At 38.1% G+C, this 14,287-nt stretch overlaps 1 protein-coding gene across 2 annotated transcripts in view; it reads left to right on the plus strand.

Moving 5' to 3' along the window:
• Positions 1-6,362, plus strand: part of hip1 (huntingtin interacting protein 1) — a 39,170-nt gene extending 32,808 nt beyond the window's left edge. For both annotated transcript variants that reach the window (XM_087794840.1, XM_087794839.1), the window contains 9 exons: positions 783-919; positions 994-1,163; positions 1,228-1,321; positions 2,129-2,229; positions 2,304-2,409; positions 2,468-2,591; positions 2,716-2,777; positions 4,047-4,164; positions 4,236-6,362. In XM_087794840.1, coding sequence (XP_087650966.1) covers positions 783-919; positions 994-1,163; positions 1,228-1,321; positions 2,129-2,229; positions 2,304-2,409; positions 2,468-2,591; positions 2,716-2,777; positions 4,047-4,164; positions 4,236-4,240 — 917 coding nt within the window. In that variant the 3' untranslated portion in view covers positions 4,241-6,362. The remainder of the gene's footprint in view (positions 1-782; positions 920-993; positions 1,164-1,227; positions 1,322-2,128; positions 2,230-2,303; positions 2,410-2,467; positions 2,592-2,715; positions 2,778-4,046; positions 4,165-4,235) is intronic.
• Positions 6,363-14,287: the final 7,925 nt, after the last annotated feature.

Genomic DNA, 14,287 nt, shown 5'->3' on the forward strand with positions numbered 1-14,287 from the left:
ATTCAAGATGGCAGTATAATAATAATGTGTTATTGCTCTAGTCTTTTTTTTTTTCAAGAAAAGATTGTGTGGTCTATTGAATACTCCCCAAAACGTTTATTACATCAATGACTAATTGTTACTGAAACATATATTGATGTTGAAAAATGTTTAGGTCTGATCGAGTGGACACAAAGAAAATAACTAACATTTACTACTTTTACTTTTTACTATAACTATTTGTTATTGCAGTGTCGGTGACTTTTTTATTTAAGTTAAAGGTTGAATTTTGCCTTTGCAAAGGATAATTACTTTCCTATTTGAAAACATCTGTATAAAACAAACACTAAAAAGGAATCAAAAACTTTGATAAAATTTGCATTTTTGCTAAGAGCAAGAAAAAACTTGGTGAATTGCTACAAAAATCAGCTACAAGAGACAAAATAATCAGATGCTTTTCAACCAAGAAATGATAAATCATATCGCCTTCCTCACTGGGATTCAAATTAATGGACTTGTATTTCTGGGCTGCTCAATATGCGTCTATTGAATCATGTCTAATTATTCAGTCTAACCAGTGAAGCGCTTGTTTGTGTAATGCATCCTCCGCCACTGCGGGGGGCAACAATGAGCAAGACCTATGCACGATTTCATGTCTGTTTTAAAAAACCCTTATTTTATTCATGTTTTTTAAAAACCAAAACTGCATTAAGTTTCTCTCGTGACAACTGAGCTTAAATAAATCAAACTTGAATAAGAGGAACGGTTGGTTAATTGTCGTCCATCATTCTGTGGTTTTACAGCTCTGTCAGAAAGCGTGAAGTCCTGCGGGTCCGAAGCTCTGGTTCTGTTGGGACAAATGAAGAACCAGGGCAGTTTGGTGTCGGCAGACAGCTGCAAACTGAAGGAATCACTTCAGTCCATCATGGCCACTGCAGAGGTTCATCTCTCAAGTATCATGGATCATTTGTCCGAGTCACAAGAGGCTAAATTCCCTTCTTTTCTTGGCACCAGAAACTGCGTCCCCAGGGTCTGGAGCTGAAGCAGGGGGAGCTGGGAGATCTGGTGGAGCAGGAAATGGCCGCCACGTCAGCTGCAGTGGAGTCGGCAGCAGCGCGGATAGAGGAAATGTTGAACAAATCCCGAGCAGGTGACACAGGAATCAACATGGAGGTCAATGAAAGGTGAGACGATTTCACTATCGATGTACTTCAATTTCACTAAACTTGTTTTTGGCGCCCCCTGCAGGATCCTGGCCTCCTGCACAGAGCTGATGCAGGCGATCAAGGAGCTCGTTCTTTCTTCCAAACATCTCCAGAGGGACATCGTAGAGAGCGGCAGGGTAAGTGGACATCCTTGTTGATGTGAATATTTTTGTCAAAGCGTTGTCAGGCGGCTTTCTGTCGTGTTTAAATAGTATTTAAAAATATACAATCCAGTAAAGCCTCCACAGCCTTCTATGTATGTTCTAGTTGGTGTTTGAGTGACAAGAAAGTCTCACAGTCTAAACCTGAATTTAGCAATTCAATTTCCTTCGGAGCCAAATTTTATACAAGGACAGTTGTTATGGGCCGTCACATGAAAAAGTAGCAAATAAAATTAATTAATTAATTACATTTGTAGTTTAATATGCTAGAATATTTATTCTATTGTATTTTATATATCTTTTTTGTCTGATATAAAAACATTTTTTACTAATGTTTCTTTTGTATCGGTTCATTCTTTTTTAAAGACAATAAATACTTGAAAAAATTACAAAACTCCTAAAGCAAAAACTCTATAGTCATATTAAGAGACTTGTAATGAATAATATATATAAATGCAAAGTAAATTGCTTCTTTTACCTTTTTTTTTACCTTGTCAGGTGTATTCGTGTTAAGTTGATTTTCTTAAAAACAGTTTTTAGTTTTAATGACCCAAAGATCTTTTTATTATAGAACCAGAAACCTTTATTGCCACAGTCTTGTGGCAGCCGTACAGAATGAACAAAATGAAATGATTAGAATAAAATAAATTACAAATAATTTTTTGAATTTAGATAGTTCCCGGTATTTTGTTCGTTGTATTCAATTTGGACCAAAAATAAGCGCAATTGATAGTTTAATAATAGGTTGAACTAACATCTGCGATGACATTTATTGTCCACTAGGGGGCCGCCTCTATGAAGGAATTCTATGTGAAGAACTCCCGCTGGACTGAAGGCCTCATCTCTGCCTCCAAAGCTGTGGGATGGGGAGCGACTGTGATGGTGTAAGTGCAGCATGAGTCACATCAGAGAAGCGTTTCGACTTGTCCTGAAACTGTCTTTGAACCCGTCCCGGCAGAGACGCCGCCGACCTGGTGGTGCAGGGAAAAGGGAAGTTCGAGGAGTTGATGGTCTGTTCGCACGAGATCGCCGCCAGTACGGCGCAGCTGGTCGCCGCGTCCAAGGTGAGCGACGGGAGTTTCAAGTGTTTGGATCTCGTCTCAACGTTGTTCGTGCGAACAGGTCAAGGCGGACAAGGACAGCGCGAACCTGCACCGTCTGCAGCAGGCATCGCGGGGCGTCACCCAGGCGACCGCCGCCGTCGTGGCCTCCACTAAGTCCGGGAAGTCCCAGATTGAAGAGAAAGGTTAGGAATTTTAACAACCAGCTTCATTGTCTTTGTTATTATCTGTGCTCTTCAGTGAAGGGTCCTAAACACATCTCTATACTTTATTGACACTGTTTTCACGAGTTTGTTTCCCCTTCTGCAGACACGATGGACTTCTCCAGTATGACCCTCACGCAGATCAAGAGACAGGAAATGGACTCTCAGGTGAGAACAAATCGTCATGTCATCGCCATGTCACTCATGGTTATCATGTGATTCATCAGTATCATGTAACTCATGATTATCATGTGATTCATCAGTATCATGTAACTCATGATTATCATGTGATTCATCAGTATCATGTAACACATGATTATCATGTGATTCATCAGTATCATGTGACTCATGATAATCTTATGACTCAGGATTATCATCTGACGTTTGATTATCATGTGACTCTTAACTATCATGTGACACATGATTATCATGTTACTCAGGATTATCAGGTGATGCATGATTACCATGTGATTTACGATTATCATGTGACCCACACTCATCATGACTCAGGATTTTCATATGACTCACCATTATCATGTGACACAGGATTATTATATGACTCTCAATTATCATGTGACCCACAATTATGATATGACTCAGGATTATCATGTGACCCAGGATTATCGTTTGATGCATGATTATCATGTGATTTATGATGATCATGTGACCCACAATCATCATATGACTCAGGATTTTCAAATGACTCACCATTATCATATGATTCTCAAATATCATATGACCCACAATTATCATATGACTCATGCTTATCATGTGACTCTCAATTATCATGTGACTCTCAATTATCATGTGACTCTCAATTATCATGTGACCCACAATTATCATATGACTCATGATTATCATGTGACATTCAATTATCACGTGACTCTCAAATATCATGTGACCCACAATTATCATATGACTCATGATTATCATGTGACTCTCAATTATCATGTGACCCTCAATTATCATATGACCCAGGATTATCATGTGACTTTCAATTATTATGTGACCCACAATTATCATATGACTCAGGATTATCATGTGACCCACAATTATGATATGACCCAGGATTATCATGTGACCCACAATTATCATATGACCCAGGATTACCATGTGACTCTCAACTATCATGTGACCCACAATTATCATATGACCCAGGATTATCATGCGACTCTCAATTATCATGTGACCCTCAATTATCATATGACCCAGGATTATCGTGTGACTTTCAATTATTATGTGACCCACAATTATCATATGACTCAGGATTATCATGTGACCGAGGATTATCATGTGAACGAAGATAATAATGCAATCCATTGTTTGTCAGCGTGTGTTGATTGTTTCACTTCATGACCTTCAGTCGTGAGAGATCAACACATTTAGCCGAGGAGAGAAAGGATGAAGAACAGGAGGTTCAGTGTGTTGTGGGTGCAGGTGATGGTCCTGGAGCTGGAGACGCGGCTGCAGAAGGAGCGCGAGCGTCTGGGCGAGCTGAGGAAGAAGCACTACGAGCTGGCAGGGGTGGCGGAAGGTTGGGGGGGCGAGGATGAGGGTGAGACCCCCGGTCCTGGTTTTAAACCTTTGTCTGGTACTTAACCCTGTTCCCGTCTCTCTCCTCCGCAGGCTGACTCCTTCCATCCCTCCTTCATTTCACATTTCAGCTTCTTCCCTCTTTTATATTCCTCCCGGATCACTCGGTGCTTCTTTTCTACCCTCGCTTGAGTTCCTCGGGACACGATTGGAAACACGACGTTCCCACCAGAACCGCTTGTTTATTTATTGTTCCGATCCTGGATCGATCTCTGGATTCAACGACGAGCACAAACGCTACTGCAGCGCCACCTTCTGGTGCCGGTCCATGAAGCTGCAGGAAGTCTTTCTCCTCCCACTGTGAGTTATCGCCTCATAAGTCCTGAACCAGCCGGATCACTGGACTTTCCGCCTTCGCACCTCCTCTTCATTCAAACCACCGCGACCGTTTCTTGTCGCCGGAACGATTAACACTGTCATGGCCGCCGGCGTCCGACGCTGACTCGGCAATAAAAAAAGGTTTCGATCAGACGTCGACTCGGTGCGATTGTTGAGCACCAGGACAGACCGACCGTAACGCAACGTCTTTCTGCCTGTTTGGAGTCCAGGCGTCACCTTTCAAACGAGCACAAATATCTGTCCAGAAGATTACGACCACCTGCTCAAAACTCCTCTTGTTGCATCTTTATCGAAAACCTCTCTGGTCTGAATTCACGGCCAGGATCAACGACACAATATGTGATGATGTTTCTCACGTGAAAGATGAAATCTGGGGTCTGCGACCTTGACTTTGTGACGCCCGCCACTGGTTCACTAATATTTATTTAGTTTAAGATTATTACTTTTTAAAGCTGCACAACATTTAATAAATTAATTAACCCATTAAATGACAGTTTATCGCGCTCGCACAAGATATTATTCCAACAAATACAATTTTTTAAAGTTACATACTGTATATTTACTTATTTACATTTTTTTTAAATCTTAGAATTCCTTCATTGAGGCGGCCCCCTGGTGGACAATAGAGGACATTGCGGATGATAACCTTTTTTTTAAAAAAAAACAATTACGCTTTAAAAACAAATCTTTTCTTCTATTCTGCCAAATTTCTACTTTCTTTTATTTATAAGAGACGCCAATATTTTTATGTTTTAAATAATATTTTATGTGTTTAAATGATTGATCAATTAAAAAAAATAATTATCCGATCATCTCCCCCATCACTTCAAAGTTAAAAAGGTTAAAAATGAATACATTTTCAACCTTAAAAAAGCAAGTAAATGTTAAGAACTCAAGTTGTTGGTAACTTAAAGGATAAGTACTTAAAAAAAACATGTAAAATACGAGAATAAACTGGGATCATCCTCAAAATACAATCACAGCATGTACGATATATTATTTTATTCTCTTATTTTGGTTGTTATTGACTAGAATTTTCACCTAAAAAAAACGTTTTGTATAACCTTCAATAAAGGAGAACTTTCATTTAATGGGTTAAAAAATAAGTAATTATTATTTTAATAATATTGAGAATGATGTGGTATAAATAAAGTTGCAGAAAAGAAGCAGGTCACAGGTCACAGACCCCTGAATGTTGAAGAACCGACGCCTCGTTTTACTGTTTCTTTCCCCCGTTACGCTCGTGTTCAGGTGCCATCGAGTCAAATCCACGTTTCTCTGCTCACTTCAGCAGCCGTTGTAGTTTCGACACTAATTCTACTATTTTCAAGATGTTCGGCTGCAGATCTGGCACCGACTGACTTCCTGGGAAGAAGATTTGTTTTGACTTGTTACCACTCGCTCGCTCCACGTGTAACAGGGTGGACCAAGTTGTGACTCTGGGTGTGTAGTCGAGTTCTAACAGCCAGTCATTGTCAAAAGCAGCAAAATGTGTGTTTTATTTTGGTTTGTTATTTTACAGCCTGTCTTTGAAAGTGTACAAGTGTCTTAGAAGTGGGTTGAACGTTTGTCTTTTTGCCCCCAAATTCTTTATTAACCTTTTTTTTTTGTCTATGTTTGTGTGTGTGTGTGTGTGTGTGTGTGCGCGCGCATGTGTGTGTGTTTGTGTGTGTGTGTGTGTATACCAGCTCAGCCAGCCTTCCAAACTGCCTCACACTGTAGTCGAAGAGAACAAATACTCACATCGCAACATTGTCTCTGTACTAAAAAACTATGTTGGTGGGTTTGTTTTTATTTTCTAAAATAAACATCTCAACTGTTTCCAGCGTCTGATGTGTTTCACGTGCGATTCTGATCGTGCTGGGATTATCGTGGCTTAAACCCGAGAGACGGTTGATGCTCCAGGTCGTCGTGTCTATTTTTGAAGTCGCTGAATCAGCAGTTTTTAATGGTCAGAGTGACACCAGTGTGAAGGACTCGGAGCTCAGACTCTCGATAGAAGCGTCTCGACTTCTTTTAGAAACACAACAGCTGCTGGAATCATCAGCGTTCAACGGCTTGATCTTTGATATTATCTATAAGAAGCTTGTCTCTCTGAGGTTTAATTCAAATTTAAATCAATCTTATTTAACTAAGATAATTATATTCTGTAAATTGTTTTCTTACTGCACTCTCTTTTTTGTTGTTATTGAATTAAAAAGCCCAAAAAAACACTTTATCGAAGAAACATTTAAGATATAAGATAATATTTGTGTTATATTTCATACAAATAGTTCAGTGGTTTATGTACATTTTTGTCATTATTTTGAAGACATTCACTTTATCAAATACTTTTAGCCATCAATCCCTTTTAATTTAACTTTAATTTAACTATTTTTTATTATAAATTTATTATTATATATTATTTATAATGATACATTTTATTTGAATGATTTCTTCTGGACACTTAAGGTCACTGCAAAGGCTATACATTTAAAACGTTCAATTTAATAATAAATATTTATCCGTACCACCTTCAGACAAACGAATAAAATCATGCCTGCATCTATATAATAAATTACACGTTTAATTATTTACTGTTTTGTTTGTATCATTTATTTGGAAGACTTAATGGAAGCTAACAGTGTTAGCAACTAGCTATTTTTGCTAGCTAAGCTAGCAAGTAAACAACCCAGCATAACTAAACCATTTGAATTGTTTTACCGCGTCTAATCATTCACCATGTTTTGAGTATTTAAGGACAAAAATACTTTGACATGTAATTCTATCCTTGAATTCTAATTGCCGGAAAGAAAATGCTGAATCGAAAAACTAAATACTAATTTCTCTGCAACAAAATGGTCTTGTGTACAGTTTCTGTATCGACTCATTTTCTTCTTACTTGCTTTAAATGACGTTTTTTTTATGTTTAACCTTTGTGCTATATCAGAGTCAAGGTGACCCAAAGGTCCGAAAACAAATGTGTTTGTGGTATCCTTTGTGTTGTCTCTGGGTCAAGGTGAATCACCTCCACCACTGATGTCACATCACGAACTAGAGCTTAAAATCCATGCGTTTGTGTATCTTCTCGTTTAGACTATTGTAACAGTTCGTTGCCTGCAGTTAATACAAAACTCTGCAGCGAGAATTATGATCTGCTCTAGTAGAAGAACTCACATTTCTCCGATCCTTAAAACTCTTCACTGGCTTCCAGTTTCTTTCAGGATCAACTTTAAAATTCTGGTTCTTACTTTCAGATCTATTCATGGTCAGACTCCTCCTTACATCACTGATCTGATCCAGACTTACACCCCAGCTCGGGCTCTGAGGTCTGTGGATCAGAATCTACTGATGGTTCCTGAACACGGTTCAGTCCCAGAGGAGAGAAATCCTTCCAGGCTGTTGCTTTTAAGCTTTGGAACGATCTTCCTCTGTTTGATGATCTACTGACTCCTTCAAGAAACATCTTAAGACATTTTTATTTGTGCTTTTTTCCCCTGATTGTTTGGAACTCCTGTGTTTGTCTTATGTGGCTTGATCTTTTTAAATATATATTTTAACTGTATATAGTTTTTGTTTTCTGTTTTACAAATAACTATTACTTACTTACTTGATGACACTGCACCTTCGGGTCAGCTTGACCCTGAGATCACACCTGAGATTAATTCTCTTCTTCCCAATTCTTGATCTCTTTTCTTCGTAACAATCTTCTTCGTGACTTTGTTCATAAAAAAACGGAACCAAACATTTCCAAAAAACATATATTACTGACTTTTTATGCAAAAGACTTGTGTTGTAATGATGTTTTGTGCACATCGTTGTTTTAGTTCTCACTAATTTTCAAATAGTTGATAAAATAAAAACATGTGTTTTGCGTAGCTATATAAAAATCTGTTTTATTTCCAGAATGTTTTGCTCCTCGATGACGGTGTATTAAACCAGTGCCTGAGGTGAGTTTACTCACTGATCTCTCCGACAGAACTGATGGTTGAAGCAGCAACAGTGACGTCATCAACGTGCTGCGATAACCTTCAGGTTACGACAGGACGTGTTTTCACAACAAGCTGCAGGATCTGTTTCCTCGCGTGTCGCGTCTAATCTGCAGAGGTTGTGTTGTGAGGAGCTGCTGCTGTGGTTCTATTTATAGACGCTGCGGTTCTGAGCCGGTGCCACTGAGCGGGTCTCCTGGCAGCAGAGCCTCCTGGGCCTCAGAACACCAGCCGTGACCCTGGCGTCAGCAGTCACATGGTCGTCATGGACACTGATGAAGTGTGACTTGTTTCAATGCTTCAGTTGCTTCAACAAACCTATGAAACTCGTGGTTTTGCCCTTTTTATCCCGTCTTTACATCAAACCTTCTTTTTCTTTTCTGTTTCTTTTTCTATTCATTTTCTTCTTTCATTCCTACTTTTTAGCTATTATTTTCTACATTTGGTTCTTCTTCTTCACCTTCACGTTTCTGTTGTTCTTTTTTTCTTGTTCCGCCTCTTCTTCTTCTTTACGTCTTCCTCTTTTTCTTGTTTGTTTTTTCTCTCTTCCTTTTCCTCTTCTTTAGTTCTTCTTATCTTGTTCTTCATGTTCTTCTTACTCTGATCTTTATGTTGTTCTTCATTTTGTTGTTCGTGTTATTCTTATGCTGTTCTTAATATTGTTCTTCATGTTTTTCTTCATGTTCTTCATGTTGTTCTTCGTATTATTCTTCATGTTTTTCTTCATGTTGTTCTTCGTATTATTCTTCATGTTTTTCTTCGTGTTATTCTTATGTTGTTTTTCATCTTGCTCTTTGTGTTGTTCTTCTTACTTTGATCTTTATGTTGTTCTTCATGTTCTTACTTTGATCTTTATTTTGTTCTTCATGTTCTTCTTCGTGTTCTTTTTATGTTACTCTTTATGTTGTTCTTCGTGTTCTTTTTATGTTTTTCTTCATGTTGTTCTTCTTATGTTATTCTTTATGTTGTTCTTCATGTTATTCTTCATGTTGTTCTTCATGTTATTCTTGTTTTGTTTTTCATCTTGTTCTTCGTGTTATTCTTATGTTGTTCTTCATCTTGTTCTTCTTACTTTGATCGTTATGTTTTTCTTCATGTTCTTACTTTGATCTTAATGTTGTTCTTAAACTTGTTCTTCATGTTGTTCTTCTTATGTTATTCTTTATGTTGTGTTTTATGTTCTTTTTATGTTGTTCTTTTTGTTCTTCTTATGTTATTCGTTATGTTGTTCTTCATGTTATTTTAATGTTGTTCTTCTCATGTTGTTCTTCATCTTGTTCTTGATGTTCTTTTTATGTTGTTCTTCGTGTTCTTGTTATGTTTTTTATATGTTCTCTTTCATCTTGTTCTTCGTGCTGTTCTACAAGTTCTTTTTATGTTATTCTCTATGTTGTTCTTCATCTTGTTCTTCTTAGTTATATTGTTCTTTATGTTGTTGTTTATGTCTTTCTTCATGTTGTTCTTCATCTTCTTCTTGTGATGTTCTTCATGTTGTTCTTCATCTTGTTCTTATTTTCTTCCTATGTTGTTTCTTCATGTTCATCAGCTGCTGCTCTCTCATCAGAGTGTTTTTCTAAACGACACAATCGCTCGACTGTCGACGTCCGATGCCGTCGTAGTGTCAACATCGGCCCTAAGAGAGAACTTTGTGTTGCTTGTTTACGAACCCCTCCATCACACACTAATGAGGTCACTGCAGATGGACGAGCGTGAACATTCCCCACCAAGTGAGCAAACAAGTCCACACCATCCCGGGCCGTCTCTCAGGGACCCGGAGCACCTGATCGGCTGCCAATTCGTGCGAAGCACTTCATAAATATTTGCGGCGTCACATGTTTGTGTTTTGGAAAAAATCGGACAGGATGTAAGTGGAGGATCATCACAGTAACACTCAAGTAGTGTCAGTTCTGTGTCTGTGATGGATGGTTGCTCATCCATTAGAGGCTTCTTCACGTGTTTGTTCCTGAACATCTGTTCTCACAAACAACCGATACGAGGAAACTCTGGTGATTGACGTGTTTTGGAAGGACAGAGTGTGATGGAAACTCGACGCTGATCGCAATAAAAGATTATAGCGACCATCACTGTCCGAAACTCAGGCCTCAAGTCAAGGGTCATTTATTACAGGGGGTTAAAAACTCCTGGTCCGGGGACCTGAACCGGTTCGTGAGACCTTTTTTTTTTTGCAAAAAACAAATTAATATAATTTCTCTTCTATTGATTATTACTGTCTGAAAGTCGCTTTGTTTTTCTTTGGAGTAACATTAGCCTGTGACTCTTGACATGTCAAGATGCTTGTTTCAGTCAAGTTTAGTTACATTTTTTAATATAATTAAACGTTTTATAACAATAAAAAACATTAAATCTATGACAGATCCAATTCTCGCAGTGCACCTGATCCACTCTTACTTCGAACAATGTTTAACATTATGTGCCTAAATGATGTCATCAATACTGGACGCTAAACAAACCTTTCTATACACCAGATAAGGCAACTATTAAACTATTTGGGCGTTTTTTTTTGGTTGCTGCAGTCAACTGCATCCCCTCGTCCTCAGTCATGGCTTGGATCAAGTAGGATTTCTTTGTTCTTTAGCTGCAGAGGATGTGATGACTGCTGCCATCTAGTGGCCGCTATAATAAAGTAGTATATCTGAAGTTTACCTTGTATAAGTACTGTGTACTACTTTTTTCTTTGGGCAACTATGTTGTTGTGGTGATCCAAAAGTTAACTGTGCAAAGGATTATGGGTGATGGGTGGGAGAAACCCAACTTTTGGTGTTTGTGTTAGATACACACATTTGCTTTGAGGTATTACCCCCATTATATATATATATATATATATATATATATTATATATATATATATATATATACATCTTTATGTGTATGATTATTGTAGTGCTGGAGTTCAGGTTTATATAAAATAGTATGTTCCTTGTTAACCTTTATGTACCTTAAAGACAGAAAAAAGGGAAAAGTTGAACTTTTTTAATTGATCTAGTTCTAGTCCCCTTAATGAGGGTTTTGTAATTGTATTGAAAACATGACCGTGTACTTGTCTGTGTTTTCGTTCAATTATTGAAAGGAAAATATGTTAAGTACTTTCAAACGGCGGAAGCTACAGGTGACAATAGTGGACTAGTGGTCAGATATACCCGGGAGACTTAAGGTTACCAAGGTTACCAAAATACACGCTAGATGTATATACCCAGTACATTGGTAGTATCTGTCCGTAAAGGTTCTAATTCATCCACGTCATGGTTATCTAGTGGTTTCTAATGCGGGTCAAATCCTGGACTGTGTAGAGTTCCAGGAAAAAAACATTTCACCTCTACTCCCGAGAATCTTCTTCAATTGAAGTTCCTGGTTCGAAACATCTTCCTAGAACTCTACACAGTCCAGTAGACTTGCTTTCAAACCACTTGGCTGCATTGGTAGTATAGAGTATAGTGTATTTTGAGTGTACTTGAGTATGGTTCTGTAAACTATAGACACAGAGAGTGTACCGAGAGATGAGTATACTTGAAAGTATGCTTCTAGTAACTTGAAATATTAGTCCCAAAAAGTATCAAATGAATGTACTTTTAGTACACCTAAAGTAAATTTACATTAGTATACTTACTATACTTGATAAAACTCTACTTCAGGTATAACACTTCTTGCTGAGGGGATTTCAAATGGAAACACTTGGATCCATAAGTGGCAAAAAAAAAGAAAAGGGCCTGTAAGTGGGTTCCCAGCATGATTGAGTAAATCTTTCAATCCAGCCTGACCCAGATGTGATCTCCTGCCGACATGTGTGAACATCAGTCTAGATCTGGGTCAGACACCCACAGCCTTTTTTTTGATTCTATCAAAACATGGCTTGGACAATCCAGACAGACAGAGTGACGCAGACAGACAGGCCTCCTGCCCTACTTCTACACCAGAGGCAGCGCCAGGCGTCGGGTCAGTCGGCACAGATGAGGGGTGGGTGGGCTCGACGGGCCCCGGCAAAAAAAAATGGACGACACCGAACTCCACCGCTTCATATAAAAGGAGAGAGCGAACGGTTGCTAGGAGACCCGGCCCAATGCAAACACAGCACCATCTGCTGCAGTGATATTTTGGAGCGACCGGCCAAGTCGGACAGAGAGAAGCAAAACAGACGGATGGTTGGAAACAACACGACGGAGAAGATGAAGGAGGGAAGAAGGAAGAAGGAAGAGAAGCGAAGATGTAACTAGTCGTGAAAACACTGAGCACGTGACAGGAAGTTTCACACGTTTATGACTAACAGGTGTGCGTTTGTGCTTCGCCAACTCATCACGCTTCTCCACACACAGTACTGTGGAAGTACATCAGTGCCATCAGAATGTTGAATGTCAAACATTTAACTTTTGTGGAAACTTTTTTTTATCGTTTTGAAAATGTTCCTTTTTTTTTAGTGAATACAAGAATTTCATTTAATTTATTTCTAATAATTGAACTTCAAAGACTATACTTTTTTTTTCAATGTTCACACCTACAGTTTGATATTCTAATTTGATTAATTTAAAAAAATCAAATATATTTAATTATTTTTATTTTGTTTTCAGTATTAAATGTTAATATAATAGTGGATAATAGATATTATAAATTTAAAGGCTATGAATTAAAAACCTTTAAAATTAGAAAAAGAATTGGCAGTTGAAATTAGTTGAGTAAAAAAAACATGAAACTTTTAATTGAAATCAAAAAGGGGAAGAAAAAAAAGATTTACCTTTCAATATATTTAATTAAATAGTTCAATAGAAATCACAAATTTAACCTTTATATATATATATATTAAAAATTCAATGAATCATTAAAACATATTCAAAGATTAAAGGGCAACTAATGTGAAAACCCTACTCTTGACTCTCTTGAACTTATTACTTCATAAAGTTCTTCCCCCTTCTGAAGTCTCAGCGAACGAGAGGTTACGAGAGCGTAGTCCATTATGATGTAATAATGGCTTCACTCCTCTTCCAGCCAGCTGTAATCATGCCCCACTTTGTTTATACAACAAGTCCCTTGGAGATGGAGACACTTGGGATTGATGACGTGTGGTAACGAACCTTGATGTTTGACCAATCACAGCAGAGTGGCCGTGGTTACTTTAAACGTGAGTTAATCTCCAGAAAAACGACGCATTTTCTTTTGTAAATATTTCAATGAAAAGAGAGTTTTGTACAAACAGAAATAAATTTAATAGACACTCAAATCAAAAGATTTAATATTCTGACGGCACTGACATAACTCCATTGAAAACCTGCTAAGATACAGTTCTATCAGCTCATCAAAGCAGTTTTATTAACGGTGGCCTCGGCATCAGTCCTGCTGTGTGATCTGGTCCTTGTTACCATGGAGATGAAAAGAGTCTCCATGGTTGGAACACAATAATACTTTGTGCCCACACTCTTGTCAGGACCCAGAGGGGAAATTAGCGCGAGCACTCCTGGGCGGTTGTTATTATGAGAGATTAGCTTCTGGTCCTGACCTCACCGACCAGAGAAACACAACAACAGTAATTGGATTGTGTAGCGAGACCATGATCTGAATATGTTTACCTGAAGACAAACAACTTGTATTTGTGGTGAAGAGTCAGCAGAAGCTAACTCAGTGAAGCTAATAAACCTACATTAGCAAGCTTGCTAAGCTGAGGAATATTATTGTCATGATTGTTATCTCATTTTGGTTGAACTCTAGTTAAGTTATTTGGCAACCACAACATTTTAAGCTAACTTAGCAGTGGCTAAATGATGCTATCTTATCT

The sequence above is a fragment of the Callionymus lyra genome, chromosome 7 (genome assembly GCF_982586985.1).
Source record: "Callionymus lyra chromosome 7, fCalLyr1.hap1.1, whole genome shotgun sequence".
Taxonomy (NCBI): domain Eukaryota; kingdom Metazoa; phylum Chordata; class Actinopteri; order Syngnathiformes; family Callionymidae; genus Callionymus; species Callionymus lyra.